The sequence below is a fragment of the Sprattus sprattus genome, assembly GCF_963457725.1.
Source record: "Sprattus sprattus genome assembly, chromosome: 12".
NCBI classification, from domain to species: Eukaryota; Metazoa; Chordata; class Actinopteri; order Clupeiformes; family Clupeidae; genus Sprattus; species Sprattus sprattus.
The window spans coordinates 18,234,680-18,256,430 of NC_137910.1; the positions used below are offsets into that span (position 1 = coordinate 18,234,680).

General features: G+C 43.2%; 1 protein-coding gene across 1 annotated transcript in view; it reads right to left on the reverse strand.

Annotated features, from left to right (window-relative positions):
• Window positions 1–361: 361 nt before the first annotated feature.
• desi2 (desumoylating isopeptidase 2) overlaps window positions 362–21,751 on the reverse strand; it is a 30,557-nt gene continuing 9,167 nt past the window's right edge. The window contains exons 2-5 of the mRNA XM_080848737.1: window positions 18,691–18,763; window positions 8,233–8,326; window positions 6,527–6,668; window positions 362–1,126 (exon numbers count right to left, since the gene is read on the reverse strand). Coding sequence (XP_080704863.1) covers window positions 878–1,126; window positions 6,527–6,668; window positions 8,233–8,326; window positions 18,691–18,763 — 558 coding nt within the window. The 3' untranslated portion in view covers window positions 362–877. The remainder of the gene's footprint in view (window positions 1,127–6,526; window positions 6,669–8,232; window positions 8,327–18,690; window positions 18,764–21,751) is intronic.

Here is a 21,751-nt window from a genome sequence, read left to right on the forward strand (position 1 = left end):
GCAGGGTAACATCGAGCCCGTCAGCCGGAGCATGGCGATGCAGAAAGGTATAAAGAGAGAAGAAACAGAGCTCCAGTTGTGACGGGCCAATGGTAAAAAGTTTGAGGCACAACCACAAAAGTGGGGATACATCAGCTGCTTGTGTTGGTGTGTGTGTGTGTATTTTGTTTTGACAAAAAAGGTGGTTTGCCCCAGGTGGCTTAATGTCAGCGTATCACACACTACATACACACAAACACACACACAGAGTTTGTAAACAAAAAGCTCATTCCAGAGTTGTCAAAATTGCAAGGACCAGGTGCAACCTAAATAACACAATCTCAAGAGCCCACCCCCACCCCAAATGGAACACAAAACCAAAGAGGAAAGTCAACATAGCTTCAGACTAAAGGAGTGTCGTGTTGGAAAACTCAGAACAGTTTTGAAGTCTGTCTTTCTCTTCAGCACCAAAGAGTCCTGAGTGTGTAAAAAAGAAGGCCATTAAAAGAAACATGAATTTGACATCATTTGTCTGATCATCATTATCATTGTCTCTCTGACAACGAGTGTTCAATGAACAAGCAGAACAAAACAAAATAAAAATATAACAAACACAGGAAATCAGGTACATAGTCCTTGCAGCCAGTCCCTGGTCCCTGGCTCCTCCTCATACTGAGCCTACAGATGGATCCCTTACCACCAGGGGGTGCTGTGGCTTTCTGAGCAGTTCCAGCTGGTTTGGCCAGACGATTGGCCCAAGTGTTTTTCCCAGGGCGGCTCCCACTGGAAGGCGGCCCTGTCCGTCAAGGCGAGCTGGCCAAGGGGTTGGTGACCGAGTGAAGTTTGGGTGTGGCTAGAGGCGGGGTTTGGAGGGTTCCGGGTGTACGCTGGGCGTGGCCTACCGTCGTGGCTGGTATCGGCCGGGTCGGGGGAAAGGCGCCACGGCGGCTGCAGAGGTAGGCGTGGAGGCGGTGGCGGCGGCATCCTCTGCCTCTTCAAGCTCTCCCTGGAGCTCCTGGCTGATGCTGGACTGCAAGGCAGCCGGGGTCAGCCACTCCTTGGGCAGGCAGCTCTGGAGGAAGGGTACGCAGGAGCTGAAGTAGGCCAGCCGGTTCACCCAGCGTGGTACCTCCCGGCCACACAGGATCTAAGATGGAGAAAGAGAGAGACAGAGAGGAATGGAGCGAGGAGAGGAAAGAGCAAGGGAGAAAAGAAGTGAGGGAAGGATAAACACAGGGAGAGAGAGAGAGAGAGGCCAGGAGAGCATGAGAGAGGGACAGAGCAAGGAAACAGGAAACAGATAAAGGGAGAAAGCAAGGGAGGGAGAGATAGAGAAAAGATATCATAAACCATGCAAGTTAACAACTGGTCATCATGAAATGTTTTGGCAAATTGAGTTTAAGAGAACATTTCCTTGCATTCTTTTTCAGGAATATAGGAAGTAAAGATTTTACCAGTTTCATTTTCAATTTCTCAGTCAAAAACAACACAATTCTACCAGCAGTCTCTACTACACAAGTGATCAGATGGTGGATGACACATTTTTGGATCAACTATTTAAAGAAAAAATTAAACCACGGAATGGGATTAAGTTTGTGTATAGAACCTGCTCAAAGCATTCGTCATTGTGCATCAAAGTACACCGTTTAGCCCCCTGGACTAGGATCTGTATCTGACTATTTTGAGAAAGATTCTCTACAGGAACTCTCTTAAGAGGCATCAAAGGACCCCACCTGCGTTGAGGCCTGCAGAACTGGAACCGGGGGACATGACTGATGCTTTAGAGACGGCGGCTCCTGCTTCCTGGGCAACACTTAACCGAAGTCCTCCGTTATGATATTGATAACCAAATCATGATCAAGAGAGCCTTGAATTAAGACTCTGATGATGCAATATGATGTCATTTTTGGCAATCATCAGGCCAAAATTACGTCATTTGCAAATGACAGTATTTGGCCCCTGGTATGCCATGGTTATGTCAGTCTTAAGACCGAAGGGTTCCACATGGCACCAACCATTACCAATCAGAGCTAGAGAGATGCTTAAAGGTAAAGATGCAGCGAAGCGGTGCTGGAGGACACCACTTGACCCAATCACGTCAGCCCCCCAGCAAAATGCAATCCCATCAAGGAACTAAGCTTCCCTTGACCTGGTTGTTCACCCTGGTGTGAATGCTCATTTTAATTTCCCAACTCTGATCTTTCAAAGAGGTGATGTTGTGCACTTAACTAAAGGTGGTACACCCATGGCTACACAACACAACTCTACCACATCAAACACAGGCTAGCACCAGCACTAACTGCACTATAGGCCTTATGGATAAACCAACCTGAAGAAGCATGCAATCGAAAGTGGCGTCCTTTTCTTAGAAAGTAAAACATAAAGGATGAAGATTATTTTAACATCAGCACCAGCAACAGGAAAACAAGACATGTGTGGCTCATAGGGCACGACAGTTTGTGGTTGGAGGAATTAAAACACAACATAAAAGTACAATTTTTTTCAGGTTGCTAGTTGGATTCCCAGTCGAAGCGTCCTTGAGCAACACACTAAACCCCTCATTGCTCCAGATGTGCAGTGTGCAGTGTAAAATGTGTATACATCCTTGTAAGTCGCTTTGGATAAAAGCGTCTGCTAAATGACGAAATGACAAAAAGTACAATTTCAATACCATCAAAAATTGTGCAGCCCATTTAATTAAACCTTTAAGCTTCAAACTCAAACCCTTCAGTTGGACGAGCATTAAAAGGAAACAAGTGGTAGTTGGAGTTAAGGCATGAGACAAAAAGGGGGCTGATGGAAAGATGGGGAACAGGCAGACTGTGGATGAGGGGGAAAGGGAGGGAGAAAGTCAGAACATGGACTGAAAAGGGAATGATAGAAAGTGTGTCGCATTGTGAAGGAAGAGTCAATGAGTCAATGAGGGAGAGGGAAGGAGCGAGTGAATGAGACAAAAGGGCAATGACTGGCTGAATGGATGGATGCTGAAAAGTTAAGGCCAGAGACAGACGGAGTTATACTGCCACTGGATATCTAGTCAGCTTTACAACTGACTTAACAAGTTTACTAACTATTTGGTTTCAGAACAATATAGGGAAGTGGCAACACTTGCGTAACACACACACAGTTTTAGAGCAATTGCACAACTGTGGCCACTCCTGTTGCAACATTACAGCCTTAAACCAGCTGAGCACCTGAAGTGTTCTCCGCCTCTACAATGTTATTCACCTAGTCCCACAGCTTCAGAGCCACGCAGTCACATACTACAGTCGGTCACATACTACACACTCAACATGCAGACAGTCACATACTACACACAGTCAGTCACATACTACACACTCAACATGCAGACAGTCACATACTACACACAGTCAGTCACAAACTACACACAGACAGTCGCATACTTCACACTCTACACAGACAGTCCCATACTACACACAGTCAGTGGCATACTACATACAGTAAGTCACATACTACGCACAGTCAGTCGCATACTATACACTCAACACACAGACAGTCACATACTACACACAGTCAGTGGCATACTACATACAGTAAGTCACATACTACGCACAGTCAGTCGCATACTATACACTCAACACACAGACAGTCACATACTACACATTCAACACACAAACAGTCATAGGCTTGCTTGTGTACAGTTGTGTAATGCACATACAAATGTTCATCATCCCTTATTCTTGATGTAGAATTTATCAAATTAGTTGTTTTGTCAGGGCGTCATCCAGGGCAACAGCATTTAAAATATTGCTCATACTTACAGCACAAAATAGCAGCTTACTACACTACATAATAGGAACTACACTCAGTGGACTCGCCAACAAAGTTGTGTGTGTTTGTGTGTGTGTGTGTGTGTGCAAGACCTTTATGGAACATGAGAATGAAATCAGTGGTAATATGATTTAGTCTGAGCCAACCCTTTAATGCTGTGGCCTGAAGTGCATTCCTGGGAGTGAGTGATGATGTAAGTACGGGAAGGGAGGGATGTGTGTGGTTTCATTCCCACCCACAGCAGCAGAATAGCATCATAGCCACATGTGCTGGTATGAAATGAGATTAGTGAAGAGGCACGAGACTCAAGACCAAGCTTAGAACGCCTTGGAAGCTACTGTGGACAAAAATCTACTTTACTGGTTACTGTCCATCTTTTTGCACTTCACATAATCATGCACATGGGTTGTGGCATGCACACACACAAGAACACACACACACACAAGAACACACACACACACACACACACACACACACACACACACACACACACACACACACACACACACACACACACACACACACACACACACACACACACACACACACACATCTGAATGTGGTGAGTGAGGGTGTAAGAGTTTATATAGATTATACATACAGTTTATTTCGTCACAAAGAATGATACAGGAACCGAAAAGGATTCAAATGCACAGACCCATCTGTGTGACAGGGCCATCTTTGTGTGTAGTGGCCTTCTGAGACCGTAACTGTTCTGTGGCCTGCAGTCGGCATTTAGGTAAAAATGAAGTTCATAAATAAACAAGTAAAACAATTCTGAACAGTCTATGTCCTCTGTAGTTGTTTTATGGAGCTGACAACCCAATGGAGATGAACCCAGCTGAGAAAAGTATTGGATGAAAATGTAAAGGTGAAACCACACCACCCCACACCACAACCAGTGAAAAGGACCCTAGTGTCTATTCTCTGATAGAATAAAACACTATTGCCTTAACAAAGCCTTAGTGAGTTCAAGTCAGGGTTTTCTCTCTATGGATGATGTGACCTTTGTGGCTCAGCATCCTCTCAGCCAAACCCAGGGCACACATCACTGTGCTGCCTGACAGTAGTGGCCTAAGTGACAAGAGAGCCATCAGGCTGCAGAGGTGACAGACACAGGCAGCTTCGCTAACTGGCAGGATGGGGAGAGGCCCACAGGAGATTAGCAGCAAAGATAAACACCCTCCAACAAGAACACGTCTGCAGCCCTGTGTGTGTCTGTGTGTGTGTGTGTGTGTGTGTGTGTGTGTGTGTCAGTGTATGTGTGTATGTGTGTGGGCAACATGTTTGGGCACGAACACCCCCAGGCCACACCTTCATACTCATCTATCGGTCATGGGCATGGCTTCCGTGAGCAACAGACCACTGCTGATGCTCAACGATCAAAGAACAACTGTTCAGGAAGTCTTTGGTAATACAGTGATGCTTCTTTGTCTTCAAGTTGTCTTTCCTGAAAGTGTGTGAAATTAACTGATGATGCAAAAGTCTGACTATCATCATATGTGAGAATCATTTCACGGTTGGGGGTGGGGTGGTTTCCTCTGCTGAATCTGTCTGGGCTCTGATGCCTTGCCACGCAAGATGTGGGCAGTGGGAGTGGCTTAAGATCATCGCCTGGGCAGATGGGCACCACAGCAACCTGTTCCCAAGATGCAAGATTTGTTTTTTCGTTGTTGTGTAACAAAATATGGATGCTGAAGGACTGAACCCTTTCAGAAAAACCTGTAGAAGACAGAGGCATTCCTATCTCCAACTTTATTCAATTTATTAATTTCAACACACTGTGCCACTCAGGAAGAACCTTGTCTAGATCCTTTACAAAAACCCACTCCTAAACTGTCCAGACCAAGAGCGCATTGACAGCGGCAGAAGTGTGTTGTACAGTTGTGTGTGTGTACAGTTAGGGTTTAGGACACAGTGCGCTAAAGGGTTTGATAAAAGTGTTGGGTCGCCTTTGGGCAGAGTGTTCCATGGTGATGACTATGTGAGTAGAGTTTCGGCACTGTAATTAGTGATGTGCATGAAAAGTTATTATTGAGGCATAACACACTGTGGGTTATCATTTAGGCACATTGTGTTGTGGTTCCTTGACATTAGCACAGAGTGTGCCGTGGTATTCATAATCTACAGTATTCTCAATTAGCATGGTGGTGGTTGGTTGGGTAAGTGTGCTATACTATGTATACTGTGTAGGCAGTAAGTGTTGGTATTACCATGTGGTGTTGTCCGGGTTGGTATTATTAAGATTGAACATTAGCATATCACAAGCGAGCTGCTGCATTTATAAACATACACAGCATTTACAGGCGTTTTCTTATCAAATGAGCATAGTTAGCACTAGTGTGTGTCCTGTGCTGTGGCATTTAATGTGTTATTCAGATTAAACGTTAGCCTTAGCATGACAGGTTTTGATATAAGTTGTGCAGTGATAGCACTGGTGTCCAGTGCTGTTGTGTTTAGTGTGTTTTACAGATTGAACATTAGCATTAGCATGAGGGGTTTTGATATTACGTGTACAGTGTTAGCAATAGTATCCAGCACTGTGGTGTTTAGTGTTGGTATTGATCAAAAAGAAACTTAGCTCATAGTGAGCTGTCGTGTCTACAATTCATACAGAATTAACGTAACCTTTAGAATGAGCGTTGTTCAGTGTTGCTGTTATTCAATTTTAGTGTTAGCGTTAGCATAAGGGGTTTTGCTACTATGAGTGCAGATTTCACACTAGTGGTTGCTATGGTGACTGGTGCGGGCCTACCTCAGACAGCGCTGAGGAGAAGTGGTTGCAGTTCTTGTGCATGAGGTGGTAAGCGTTGCCCTTGTACTCCTTCCCGAGCTCCTCCACTATCCGCTCAACATCCTCCTCCGTAAAGTCTGTACTGCCCAGAATGATCGACTCTCTGGGACAGGGACAGAGAGAGTGAGAGAGACACACAAGTTAATTTCTTGGAACTTACACACTTTACACTCACTCTGTACTTAGGCTACCATTCCCAAGGAAGACACCCACCTACATTGCTAAAAACTAGATGTCTGTGTGGGTGTGTGTGCCATGTGTGACAAAATGAACAGCTGCTTATGAGTTGAAACGAACTCTGAGAAAAATTACAAACCCATAACCACATCCACCATGGTGGATTCCAGTGCTGCCTTAATGATGTGCCTGACACACATTACAGACTACTTGAAAAACATCTCTGTGTGGATCTGTTTTCTGCACTATAACTCCTCCAGCTGCAATGATGTAAGCAACAGACATTTGTCACTTGGTTGATTGCTCATTTGCAATTGCTCCTACAATACAGGACCTAAGGCTGGGTACTAGCTCCCTCGCTGCCAGACCCAAGCCAAAGATATCTTGTGCTTCTCTCAACTGCACAGCTTAACACAAAGTCAAAGGACAGTGTGTGTGTGTGTGTGTGTGTGTGTGTGTGTGTGTGTGTGAATGTTTGTGTGAGAGAGAGAGAGAGAGAGAGCGAGAGAGAGAGCGCTAGGGAAGAGAGTGAGAAGACAGAAGACGCTGGTGGCATGATCACGTGGGTCTGGCTGGTCCCTGTCTACATATGACACGGGTGTGACTGTGCTGTGGCATCAAAAAGATTCTTCCATAACTCTAGAATGAGCTCATATAACTAGGATGAGGCTGTTAGCTTCTACTGCTTAATGAGTCATTCATAGCCGTCAACTCTCCTCTACTGAAGTGAGATGTGATGTCAATCCTTCATGTGAGAGGTATGTGACTAGTCTGGGAAGTCCCGCCCCTCTTCTCCGGCCAATTTGATTTTGCCTCTGAAAAGGTTCTGGCAAAGATTGCACTGCCGTTCATTACAGCATTCTCAGGATCTCTGGGACCAATCACAAACTGGCTTTTGGCTACCTGGAGCGCCATTGGCGGATTTAAAATAACCACGTCTAGTATCAAAAGCGAAACCTAAGAGAAAAGCACAGCAAACTATAAACTGCTCTCGCGGCTGTCTTGGATGATTTCAAAGGCAAGTTTTCTTTGAAAATAGAACAGAAACTTGCTCTGAAACAATTCATACAGAAAAAATATGTGTTTACTTTATTACCGATCGTTGTATCGTTGTATAGTATCGTTGGTCTGATTGGTTAAAGGCGTGTCAAATTACGTGAGTGAAGTGGACCTCCATTTAGTAGTTTGCCAGACTAACTGAGCAAATGAAATGCAGTGAAGGGGCGGGGAATTCCCAGACAAGTATGTGACAGGAGAATATACAAATTAAGCGTTTTATCGTCGCTCCGAGTAAAACCAGTGTGGTGTTGCTTTCCTCTGAGACGGTTAAAACCACTTATGTGACCCTTGTGTTTAAAACTGTGTCAGTGTAGCTTGCATATAGTATTAAGCACGTTGAGACTAACGCCCTGAGACAATTTGATTGTTTTGGCTTTAAATCAATGGAATTGATTTAGAATTGGATTGAATTAATCGTCCCTTATACTCACTTGAACTTAAAGGTCTCTCCCAGTTCCGTGGCGTCGCCCGGCGTGATCTCAAAAATCCCTGAGAATGGGTACGGATGGCCTCCATAGGCAAACTCTGCAAAGACGACAAAACAGGAAGAGAGGTGCTTCATCTCACTGATGCCAAACTATCTCAGTACTGAACAGTCATTAAAGCAGTGAACGGCCATTCAACCTCTGAAGCACCTCGCTTGTACAGTCGAAGTAGTTTCACCCAGTAGTTTTGTCCAAAATATTCAGTTTTTTTTAAGAAACCTTGTGTGTCTTCCACTCTGGGCAGTACAGACTTTGAACACACCATTTACAACCCCATGATAACATAATGGATCAACTACTTTATCTCTCATGAAGGTCATAAGCTGTTTAATAGTATATTACTGGTCTCTTGTGATTGGGAGAAAACCAGAAGAGCCAATGAGAGAGCCGATGAGAGGGCCAATGAAGGCCAAGGGCTCGTCTGGTCTGGGGCACGTGTTCTGAACGGTTTAGTTCTGAATTATTCAGGTTATAAAGAGGTAAATAGGTAATAGGCTATGACTGTCATGACATCAGCTAATAACATTTCAGGAGCATGTGACACCAGGCCTGACCATGCAAATCTACTGGAACAAAATATACTCTTGATTTATAAAATATCATGGTCTCCTGAAATCCTATTCCTAGTAACAGACCGTGTTACAGATGTGTTATACCCACTTCCTACCCAGTTCCTACCTAGAAGGGGAGCTGACGGCGTGAATAAAGCAAAGTCAGACCCTTAATGTATCCCCTGGCGACCTAGTACAATTAACCACTCTGCCAGGGCTTGAGTGTAAATGCGAGCAAGGATTCGTATTCGTGTGGGATTGAAGACAAACTGTGCTGTGAATGGTGACTTGAGAATCGATGTGAAAATGGCAATATGTTATCAATAACTGATCTGTATCTTATCTGTATGTGAACAGGGCTTTAATGTGTGACTAGTGTCCAACATGCCCAGGAAGGGTTCATGTCGTAAGAACAGGGGTTCACATCCGGACAGCAGGGGGTCACACCCGGACAGCAGGGGGTCACACCCGGACAGCAGGGGGTCACACCCGGACAGCAGGGGGTCACACCCGGACAGCAGGGGGTCACACCCGAGTCAGGGAGAGGACAAGACGCCTTATACTGGAGGAAAGGCTTGATTGAGAGCTCCAACCAGCCCACAATGTCAGTAAGGAAACTGAGATGGGATTAAGAGGGGGATCTCTCTTCAAAATACTGCCTCTCTCTCTTTCACACACACACAAGCACATCCTCTCTACTCAGCTCTCTCTCTCCCTCCCTCCCTCCCTCTTCCCTCCCCATCCCTCTGTATCTCTCTCCCTCACACACACACACACACACACACACTCTTTCAACTCTGTTCCCTCGCTTTCTCTGTCTGACTCCCTCTGGTCGTGTCGGTCTCTATCACTCTCACCTTCTGTGTGCTAATGTACCCTGTCAGTGTCCTGTGTTCTGTAATTGAGCTGCCTGCTGCGATGTGGTGTGATTGGAATTTCAATGGCGCTCACTTTATTGCTACACACACACAGACATACTTCCACTCTTGCTTCTCTTGATCTTTACCCTCTACCTCCCTGAATTTGATAATCCCCCATCTCAATTAAATTCTCTCTCTCTCTCTCTCTCTCTCTCTCTCTCTCTCTCTCTCTCTCTCTCTCTCTCTCTCTCTCTCTCTCTCTCTCTCTCTCTCTCTCTCTCTCTCTCTCTCTCTCTCTCTCTCTCTCTCTCTCTCTCTCTCTCTCTCTCTCTCTCTCTCTCTCTCTCTCTCTCTCTCTCTCTCTCTCTCTCTCTCTCTCTGGTTATCAACGTTAAATGTAATAATTAACTGTTTAATCCACACATGCAGCACTGATCCACACTCATCTCCATTACAAACCCTTTGCAACAACCGCATCAAACAAGGGAGGCGTTTTCATGAGCTAAATGAAATACGAAAGACAGTCAGTGCGGGCACATGATGGCAGCACTCCGATCCTATCCGATTCTCTCCATGGGGGGTTAACTGCTCTATCTCAAAGCACATGGAAGTGACAAATCTAGATCAGTTCAAATCAAATGCGGAATGTTTACATCTGCTACCGTTGATTATACAGTAAATACGTTGTGAAATTAAACAAAACCGTTGATTATGCAGTAAATACGTTGTGAAATGAAACAAAAACACACCACAGTTAAAGTTGTATTAGTATTGATTGATTCACATCGATATGAATGGATTACATGACTAACAACGGGTGGAAAAGTAATATGAAAATGTGTCCAATTTCCGATTTAAATTGGATATTGGACACATGTGTCTCCCCAGAACTAGATTCATTGTGTCCGACTTGAGTCCCACTGGACTCCGATGTAAACCCCTGGACACACGATTCGATTCCGCTGGTAATTGGACTGGGAGCGCATGTGTTGAGATCGTGCCCACAGACATATAAATGCATCATATATAATGTATATGATATGATAAACGCTGCTAGACGCTCAGTTCTTGTGCTCCCTCTCATTCACGTTGAAATACTGAAAGCGAAACTGAAACTTTGAAACTGGAACGCAACTGTTTGGGACAGAACGCTAATTCAGTGAACAAATATTTTCATATTACTTTCCACCAGTTGTTAGTCATGTAATCCATTCATATCGATGTGAATCAATCAATACTAATACAACTTTAACTGTGGTGTGTTTTTGTTTCATTTCACAACGTATTTACTGTATAATCAACGGTAGCAGATGTAAACATTCCGCATTTGATTTGAACTGACGCGGCCAAGAACTAGATTGGTCACTGCCATGTGCTTTGAGATAGAGCAGTTAACCCCCCATGGAGACCCCATGGAGAGAATTGGATGGGATCGGAGTGCTGCCATCATGTGCCCGCACTGAGGTGCTATGCACACGAAGTCTAGGGCCTCCGAATCGGATTTACTTTTCACACCAATCGAATCTTTTAATTTCGTAAATACGGAGGCTGGCAACGAGAGATTTGCGTAAACACGGAGGCAGCAGATTGTGGTGAACCGACTGTAGTACATACCTCACGCCTGTGGGTGGCGCTTTAGCGCTTTATTTACACAACTGAAAAAACGTGAAAAACCTAGAAGAAGGGACTTCACAGCACGAGGATAAACACATTACACAAGACATTCAAGCTCCAATTAACAACATTACATTATGATAGTTAATATCAGTGGTCAGACTAAAGGATATACGAAAATGAATTATTTTTTCTATTGATAATAAAGAGTTTGGAACAGTAACATGACATGTCTGTCATCCCATTTCCCATGATGCATTGCTCCGAGCATTTTACATACATTTATGAATAAAAAAGCAAATTAAATCGCTGGCCAATTTATATTTGTGGTCATGAAAGTTATGTTACGTCTGAATAAGAAGAATTAGATCAAGATAGGGGGCTAATCAAAAATCAGAAGACTGGGTTAATGTTAGTGAATTCGAGACTAGGGATGGGCATTCGATTAAATTGTCTTAATCGATCGTCGGGAGAATTAACGATCGATTTTCGATTAATCATTAAGAAAAAATATCAAAAATGCACTATTTATAGGCTATATTAAAATGCAGTGAAAAAAAGATAAAACACAGCGTGTTCCTCAATGAGATCTTTATTACAAGATTGACAACTCTTGTGGCAGTTAAACCGGATCCGTTTAATGGTTACACTTGAAAAATATGCGCTGCTGTACTCTTAAGCAGCGGCGCCGACAGCTAGAAGCCGGTGCTCATAAACACAACTTACTCGTTAGCCTACCTAACAATGAATTAGGCTAATTAACAAAGCTCCATTAAAACAACCAGTAACAGTATTATCGACAAGCCATTCAATTATTCACCGGTAAAGAGAATATTAATAGTTAAGCCCTAAACCTACAAGTCCAGGTGCTTAGAATAACAGCTGATAGTAAACGTCAACTTTTAAGATGATTCTTGAGCAGTGCCAATTTCAAGCTATGTCATTCCCCGGTTTTCTAACCAGAAACAATAACCCTGGAAGGTAGGGCTGTGCAATTAATCGAATTTTGATCGCGATATCAATTTTTGGGCCAAACGATCTCCAAACTCATATAATTGGCTTGAAACGATTAATTTCCGTAATTCAGTCTTTCCCCCAAAAGCATTCAACGCGGTGAGAGGGAGTTAAATCTTATACTGGCGTGTGACATCACAAAGTTATATGCCACTAGCCGGAGGCGGGACATGCCAGTGAGCCGCCAATCAGCAGCATCGACCGTTGACAGATCTTCATGACAGCACAGGCTCTAGCCAATCAGATCACGATTATGGTCACGTCTCAAAAGCGAAGCAAAAAAACCTAAAGATGGGTGACCAAACTCCGTAGATGGTCTCATTTGCACCTAAAAGTTGGTTGTTTTTACCTTATACTTTTATAAAGTTACAGAGAAATAAGCACTGCACAATGTCAAACCCCCATTATTGTAAAATATGTCTGACTGAGAGGATTTGCGAGGTGTCTGAGCTACCTATCATTCACTTTGAATGGGGATCCGTCAACCTTGACGGTTCAACGCATTCCAACGCATAGCGTGTACACAAAAATACAATTTTTAACGGAAATTTCAAAGTTCTCAGTAAATAAATGCTTCATGTTTTCAAACTCAGAATTGATCGTTTGAATAATCGTGATTTCAATATTGACCAAAATAATCGTGATTATGATTTTTCCCATAATCGAGCAGCCCTACTGGAAGGTATTGAAAACTAGTAGCTAACTGTTAAAGCACACGTTTTTAAAACAACCAGTTTGCTAGCTTGGCTACCTTTTGGAATCTACCTTTTGCAAGCCAAGTTCGCCAGCAATCCTAGGTTAGGTAGGGATGCTAACTTAGCCACGGTAAGCTAAGTGATGGAGGCTGGTAGGATGGTAAGCTATTTCCAACAGTGCTGATAAATATGGTGGGTTCCACTTCCAAATGTTTAAAACTTTACTTAGTTGTGTACTGTCACTAACCATGGTCGGATGTGCGTTGTTCAAGTGGTACATAATTTGAGTTGTGGCCGAGTTGTACTTCGCAGTGTTGTCAATGAACTAAGTCATTTTTTTTTTTATCAAAATGGTTCCACGCTACACGCCGTGACCTCTTCATGTTTACTTTTGAAAGACACGGAAACTTGCAGGTAACTGAGTAGGCCTATGGCGTTTTTTCAAACATTGCCCTTGTTTGGTAAAATTTTAATTGCTGCCACATAGCGAAATCCATTGCATTCCTTCAAGACTCACACTACGCAACAGAACGTGCATTAGTTTTATCGATGAAAAAATAATGTCATCGACGAAATTCTTAATGATCAATTAATCGATCGTCGATTAATTATGCCCATCCCTATTCGAGACCCACCACGAGTGAGATTTTATGGGAGAACAAGTTATATATATAATGGTTGGAGATGGCGAAAAGATCACGTGGAGCAGTGACGTCATCAGGTTGCGTGAAACCGTGCAGACGAACACCAGCCCCCGTACCGATTCAAATCTACTCACTTTCTACCCCGGACTGCGATCGTTGCGGAAACAAGGTGCGGATAGAGAGTGTTCGTATGTATGATAGGGCTATCGGTATTATGAACAGATCGGATGCAAACAAACTAGACTTCGTGTGCACGACGCCTGAGAGAGTGTGAGCAAGTCAGTCACCAGTAATGCATGGACGTTGTCAGGACTGAGACGTGGCTTAAGTGTCAAAAGTTCAAAGGAAGGACGGCCACACAAACAAGAGAGAGGAGGCAGCCCTTTTAGCTGATGAGACACCAGTGTGCCAGCGCAACTCATTAGCATTGAGACACACAAGCCCACACCTGTGCACAACACAAAAAACAAGAAGGCCGAGCAAGCCAGGCGGTAACAACAAACACCTGACATCGCAATATAGGCTATATCTGGAGACAACCACAGTGCTCGGTGCTAGCGATTAGCATGTAGGGCTGGGCAATAAATCAAAAATGGTTTTCTTTATTTAATCTAAACACAGTAAACTGATTTTTACTTTATTTCCAAATCTTTACAGAGGCTACAAGATGTTACAATAACCGAATTTCTAAATGCCATAATGGTAAAGGGGAAAAATAGCCTGGTATGACCAGACCCATTGAAATTCACTTACTAGTAGGGGTTTCATTGTGACATATTTGACCTTGGGTTCATTGTGACATATTTGACCACCCCCATAGAGAAGTGCTTGCACTCAATTTTGTGATTTAGGCAATTTTCAGAACGTACAAAAACTACATTTTTAATTATTCAAAAATAATTTGATACATTGCCCAGCCCTAATAGCATGTTTAGGTTGTTTGAAACACACTATACCAACACAACGACTCAAGTGGAGACCTCAAAGCCCTGAAACAGCCAGAGTGTGTAAACATACCCACAACCATGAGTGTGTGTAAACATCCCCACAACCACGAGTGTGTGTTAACATCCCCATAACCACGAGTGTGCGTAAACACCCCCACAACCACGAGTGTGTGTAAACATCACAACAACCACGAGTGTGTGTAAGCATCCCAACAACCACGAGAGTGTGTAAACATCCCAACAACCACGAGTGTGTGTAAGCATCCCAACAACCACGAGTGTGTGTAAACATCCCCACAACCACGAGAGTGTGTAAACATCCCAACAACCACGAGTGTGTGTAAGCATCCCAACAACCACGAGTGTGTGTAAACATCCCAACAACCACGAGTGTGTGTGTAAACATCCCCACAACCACGAAATGTGTTAACATCCCAACAACCACGAGTGAGTGTAAAATCCCAACAACCACGAGTGTGTGTCAACAGTGCTCTACCCCAAGCTTTAACCCTCTTGATCCTCCTTATAACTTCTCTCTGATTCCCAGATGAAGACTCGCACCAGTCAATGTCCCAAGCCGGTGTTGTTTTTTAGACACTGGTCCCTATTTTAAGGATAACACTGCCGATTCCGGCCGGGCAGGTTGTCTAAACTCTGGCAATAAACAAAATTCTCTGCAGAGGCGCGGAATTTTGAATATGGGCGTGGCTAAATATTTCTTCTCTGACAGGGAACATGAGAATGTGCCAATGAAAAACTGTCACTGCCCAAGTCTGATTTAACTATCTGGCAAAAAAATATCACGTTCCCTTTCTTAAATAGGGGCCACCGTCTGCTTCATCTTCATAACCTCTCAGTCTGCACCTCTTTAACTGGAGTGACCTCTGGGAAGACACCTGATAATTGGGACTTTTAAAGTCCTCACAAACAAAAGATGCCATAGCATTTCACAAATGTAGGTGCTTGAAAGCAGTCTTGTTTTAAGACACCAGTAAACACCCCTCCAGCAGTCTGCATTAGGTCATGTCAGCTGCATTTTTTGCACTCCAATCCACAAAGGTCACCACTAGTTACCCAGCAGAATCTATAATAACAATTAAAACAACAACAATAATAGCGTAGCTATGTCAGTTATCGGACAGTGTTAATCATCGGCCATTCTGTTAAACAATCAAAATGCAAAGTTTAATAATGAATAGGGCTGGGCAACGATTACAATTTTTAATAATTTGTTGTGCAAACACTTAACATCAGCATTTTTATATAGTAGCAGTTTAATAAAATAAATACTTTGTGTAATTCTCAACCTAAACAATGTTATGAAAACAAATACAAAACTGAAGCTTATTGCCACTGCCAGGGCATTGATGTTTAGAGTGTGGTGAAGCACCAGAAAGTTGTGTTGACAATATTACAACTTAATTCCATGTACTTGATGGCTGGTTTCCCTGTAATGTAACTAACCAGCCTGGTTATGACGTTGTTCCTGCCATAGCCCTCTGACGTTTGTAGCTCGCTAGTTAATGGCAACTCCCCATGCTAGCTAGCGACAGCTAGCACGTTCAAATTAGTTAACTTAACTTATCGGGAGCTGGGAGGACAGGGGATGTCATTGCACAACAAGCTCAAAATCATATTTTCGATAGTTGATTTTCTTGTCATCCTGATGTGATCTTAATGGTAGATCCAGTAGGGTGACAGGCTAGGATAGCCAGCTGCTTAGCTGCTGCTAGCATCATTCACAGACAACGAACTTATAGATTCTAGCTAAACAGCTGACTGGTTAACGCCCACTGACGTTAACTTTGCTGGAGGTGATGCACAGGCAATGAATCGCCACATTATTTCGAGAAGTTTAGCTTTCGTGTATCTGTGTTAACTTGCGTGTGGTCAACCTTTCAAGTGTAACTGTATGTCTGTGCCCTTATCCAGGTATGTTTATCTGGCCATTCTTTTCATTTCCGGTTGCGCAGCAGTCAAAATAAAAGCCTATTGGCAACAGACTTTTACAATAATAAAATAAATAATAAAACTTGCGTTAACGCTCGTTAAAATAATTGCCGGCGTCAATTAATTGATGAATTAACGCAAGATTAACGCGTTAACTTGCCCAGCCTTAATAATGAATAAACAATCTATAACTTAACTTAACTTTCTATAACACACGCCGTCCGATAATTAACTGTTGAGCTATCAGTGAAAATGCAAGAAAACTAGTAGGGTTGGGCGATGTCTCCTTATTTGGCAGAAGACGATGTTTACATTGAAACATGGTGATGGACGATGATATTGTCTCATCGGGGGGGGGGGGGGGGGGGAACATGGTGACAAGCTTTAGCTGTAAGGGGAAAAAAAGATTAATTCTGGTTGCGCTCTGTCAAAATGTTTTAGTACGACTTTGGTAAACTACAAAGCAGCCCTGTTTGCAGCATTACGGCTACCGTATTTTATATAAAACCTCCATATGTAAAACCTCGAACAGTACATTGTTTCTGACCACTGCTGGTCCATTTGCTGGTGACTCGGTGTTGGAAGTGCCTTCTCTACAGCTAGCTTGAAATGACAAGGGGCGCGGGGGACAGTTAACCCCTGTGTCTCCCAAATGGAACTTGTTAGGTTTGAATTTTCCTCTGCTAAAGTAATAAACTAAGCCTACATGGTCATAGGCAAACTCATTATTCACATTTTTGTCATTGTGAGTACCGTCTTACTTTCACCACTGATGTTATGCTAGGCTTGGGCAAGTTATCTCTGGTTTAAACTAGCTAACGTTAGCTATTCGCTAGCTAGCTAGACAGCTATCGTTATGGTGTTAATTATCTGACTGCGTGTGTTTTTGCCAAACGTTCACGTTATCATTTTAATCCATTAGCTACTAAAATGAGCACATCGATTGTTAAACCATTATTAAACTTAGCATTTTGATTGTTTAACAGCATTGCCGATGTTTGACACTGTCAGATAACTGACCTAGCAGTTACGCTAGGACACTGTCCTGTCAGCATAGTAATTTGCTATGGACTCATGCTGGTAGCGCAGGAGCAGGCTTAGTTAACGTGAATAACATGAAATGTTTGACGTGGGAAAAACGAAGAAAAGCTGTAACCTAAACATAATACCCTAATAATAATAATAATAATAAATTGTATAAGAATAAGCCAATTAGGCATATTGTAGCAGTAGCCTATTTCATTTTCATGCCTGACTTTAATTCATATGGGGGGGGGGGGGGAGACCTAACCTAGACCTAACAATGCATTTAAAGATTTATCACTGGTGTAAGATGGTACCTGAGATTTGAACAGCACTGTGGAGTGTCACACGTACTACACCTAGGCGGTATTCCTAGTACATGGTTTCGTGAGTAACCCGGATAAGTTAACTCATAGTAAGTAGTAAACCTCCTAAAAATGACATACAAATAATATCATATGAAGTTCTTAATTAGTCCTTTCAGAGCAGAGCATCCACTGAAACTCCAAACATGCCCTCCTTTTTTTCAGACTAAATGAGACTCAGTCCTGGATGTTAACTGGTCACAGCAGTAATTCAGTAGGCCTATACACTGGGACATGCCACCTCACATGCTCAGCCATCAGCTGAAAGAAATTTCTGCACAGAGAAGCAGGGTCTGCACCCTCTACATTAATTTCATTCCATCCCATTCCATTTTATTCCTTGAAGTGAACTGGAAATTGAGTTGAACATTCCAAATAGATTATGTCTGTTCAGTTGTAGTGGGAATACATGCATTTCATACCTAGGTGAGACAGTACAGACTACATCTTTCCTTCACATTTTGTCCAAGTCCAGCATGTATGATTTAATTATAAATGATGGACAAATGTTAAGGTTAAGGTATTTAGCAGATGCTTTTGACCAAAGCGAATTTCAACATTAGAAAAAAAAAACATTGCACTCAACAAAGAATACATTTAAAATACAACATTAAAACAATCAATGAATTACAATAGTAACCATCATAATAATAATAATAACAACAAGTCCAAATATCCAAACTACATGTGAAGGAGGTGAAAGAGACGAAGGAGGAAGTTATGCTGTTAGGCCACACTCACCTCTGCCGTAGATCTCAATCCCTGAGTGAAAGACGCCGATTCCCAGATTGGCTGTGTATTCATTGATCCAATACTGGAGGAGAAGAGAAAAAGTGGAAAACGTTTTTAAAATTTAGACTTAAATGAGACAAAAAAAATGTCACTGGATGCATCCAGTTAACTGCCATGAACAACTTACCCATTACCCAATACAAGCCTTGACTGCAATTTTTTTAAATGTCAGCTCCGTAGACAGATAGATAGACAACCAGATGCACACATTTGGACTGATAGACACTTGCACAGCTGTCAGCCAGCAATAGAGAATTAAAGGACAAGTCATTTAAAGATACGTGTTTGGGAATTTGAAAAATAGAATTTGTCCGACGTCTCACAGTTAACGGCCATGCCTTCACGATGGCCCGTGTTTGACCTAAAAGTATTAAAGCATTTAGCCAATCACAGAAAGACTGATCAGAATATGGCACGCAAAACCTACCTATCAAATAAGTCTGTCGTCACAAGATCACATAATGCTGGCACAAACGCTGAGTCTGACGCAACAAGAGTGCAGGTTCGGTACCCTGTAGCCCAGGCTGGGTGGAGTGACTACGCTCTCCATTCGCTACAGTGGTGTCTAGTGTTCCGTGTTAGCACATGCGTTTGTCTCTGTGGTGTGGGCTTGTGTGATATGTGCATGTGATTGCATGCGTGGATGGGAGGTCTGGTAGAGAGGCATGACAACACATCTATTAGTTCTACTGAGCTGCTTGTCTGCCCACAACTGGAGTGCCTCACATCTTGTGTTTGGTTGAATTAATCTGACTTGCAAAATATTGCAGAACTGCAACCACACAACCACACTGTCTGGCTTCCTCCGATAAGGCCTTTTCTGAGTCAGACACTTGTTGCCATCCAAAAGATTACTTCTGCGCACAAGGTCCCATTGTTAAACTATTAACATTTATCAGAGTGAGCCAACAGAACTGACCGCGTTAAAAGTGATCCAGATCAGATCGGCTTTAATGAAATCCAATAAGCCTGCAAAGACAGAAAACGAAAAAAGAAACTGGTTCATGGTTTCATAGGCTAAGTGACCTTCCTCTCTGGTAGTTTTTTTTAGCCTCCACTCATTTTTACTTTTCAAGAGGCATGTAGATAGTTTGTCCAGTGCAGGAAAGAAGATCTGATACACATACAATAAACCACCTCTCGTTCAATCAACTCTGTCGTGAACAGGCCTCTCCGGACTAATGAAAACATTTCTATTATTTAATTTGGTAAAATGGTTCCAATTAATTAGCACGGTAACATCCATAACCGGTTTCACAGAAGACAGAACAAAATTGGCTACAGCTGATGTAGAAGCCGAAGGCAGAAATAGCCCACATAACAGACAGAAGCCACAAGGCACTATAACATACTGGGTTAGCAGGTTCTGTGTAATGTAAAACACATAGACATACGTTACTGGCAGTCACATCTTCATATTAGTGATTTCAAATGCACTTCTGTCAAAAATTAGGTTATGAGGCACCCATAAACTCTGACCAGAGAAACACAGACACACACACACACACACACACACACACACCCTCGAAGACACATGACTTCTTTCAGCCAAGTGAAAGGGAATCAGTGAGAAGAGTTGGAGTTAAATAAAATCTCGTGATGTGGCCTTGCACACTCATGGTGAGTGTCCACGATAGATATGTCTTGCGTTTAGTCGCTATGCGACTAGTTGCCTGGGGGGCGTGGTCAGAAAATTCAGTTTGGCTGTAGCAATGTTCAAGTATATGAAACTTATTATCAGCTCGCTAGCTAGCCACTATTTGCTCCAATGGGTTTTCGGTTAAAGTTTTCGCGGCAAGCTAACAGTAATAGTTCAGAGTTCAGTTAAGATGTTGCGCTGATTACTTGAATTTGTAATTTGTGAATGTATTCTATCTAAACCAAATATATCAGCCAGTTCAATCACGAAAACATGGTATTGTGTTTTTGGTCAAAGTATTAGCGACAAGCGAACTAATAGTTGAGAGCTTAGAGCTTAATTTAAGACCTACAATATTCTGTTTGACCTCACAGCATTCGTGTAGCATATAAACAACAAACCGAGTCGATTAGACGTATACAAGTCGTGTAGATAACCTTTATTCACATAAAATATGTCCCGGTAAATGAGTCCCGATGTCCGCCATCTTGTTTAGAAATGTTTGATTACTCCCGCTCCTATGAGCTACGCTGACTTCCAAATCACCCACACGCCGAACTGATTGGCTCTCAGCAGGCAGCAAGTCGCCTTAATTTGCATAGAGTTAAAAAATCCCCAACTTTCAGCAGCCAGGAGAGCCGACTTTTTCCTCAGCCGGTGTCGGCAGGCAACAAGACGCTTCCATTCTATCCCAATGAGAGCTACACGATGTTGCGTCCCGTGGACACCCACCGTCACACTGCGTCTGGGAACAGATACCAGCGCTCTGTGTTACTGGGTAACAGTTCCGCTTTGGCAGGGAGGGAAAAGAAAACTGGGCACGACGCCGCTGGCTAGCTTCAAGGGTTCTAAATGTCTGCGCAAACACTCATGCCAAAGCATGAACTCGTGGGGATGGGGGGGGAATCAGAGTTCTGGGATTGTGTTACTTCAGTTATTGTGGGACCTGTGCCCAGTTGCTTCTCCCAATCTAGACAGTTAGCAGGCAGGCTTGCACCAAAGTATCAGCTTCCCACAGATAACCCCGGCCTGGCAGCCGGTGAGTGAATCTGGCTACAGGCAGGATCATTTACCCTGCCTGAACACCAGCAACGGCGCAGGCAGGAGCAAACAGAAGGAGGGAGAGACTAGGGCAATCAGCTCACTCTGGCTGATGAAATGATAAGAGTGAAGAGAGGCCTGGATCCAGCACTGCCAATACATGAAAGAGAATCCTGCGAGTCCTGTCAGACAGGGCTCACTGGTAATGATTGAAAAGCCGTGAATGAGGCGGACTGGCTTCACAGTCCCCATTCCACAGCTGCTCTCATTCAGTGTAACAATATATGTGGAGAGAGAGAGAGAGAGAAAGAGACAGAGAGAGAGACGGAC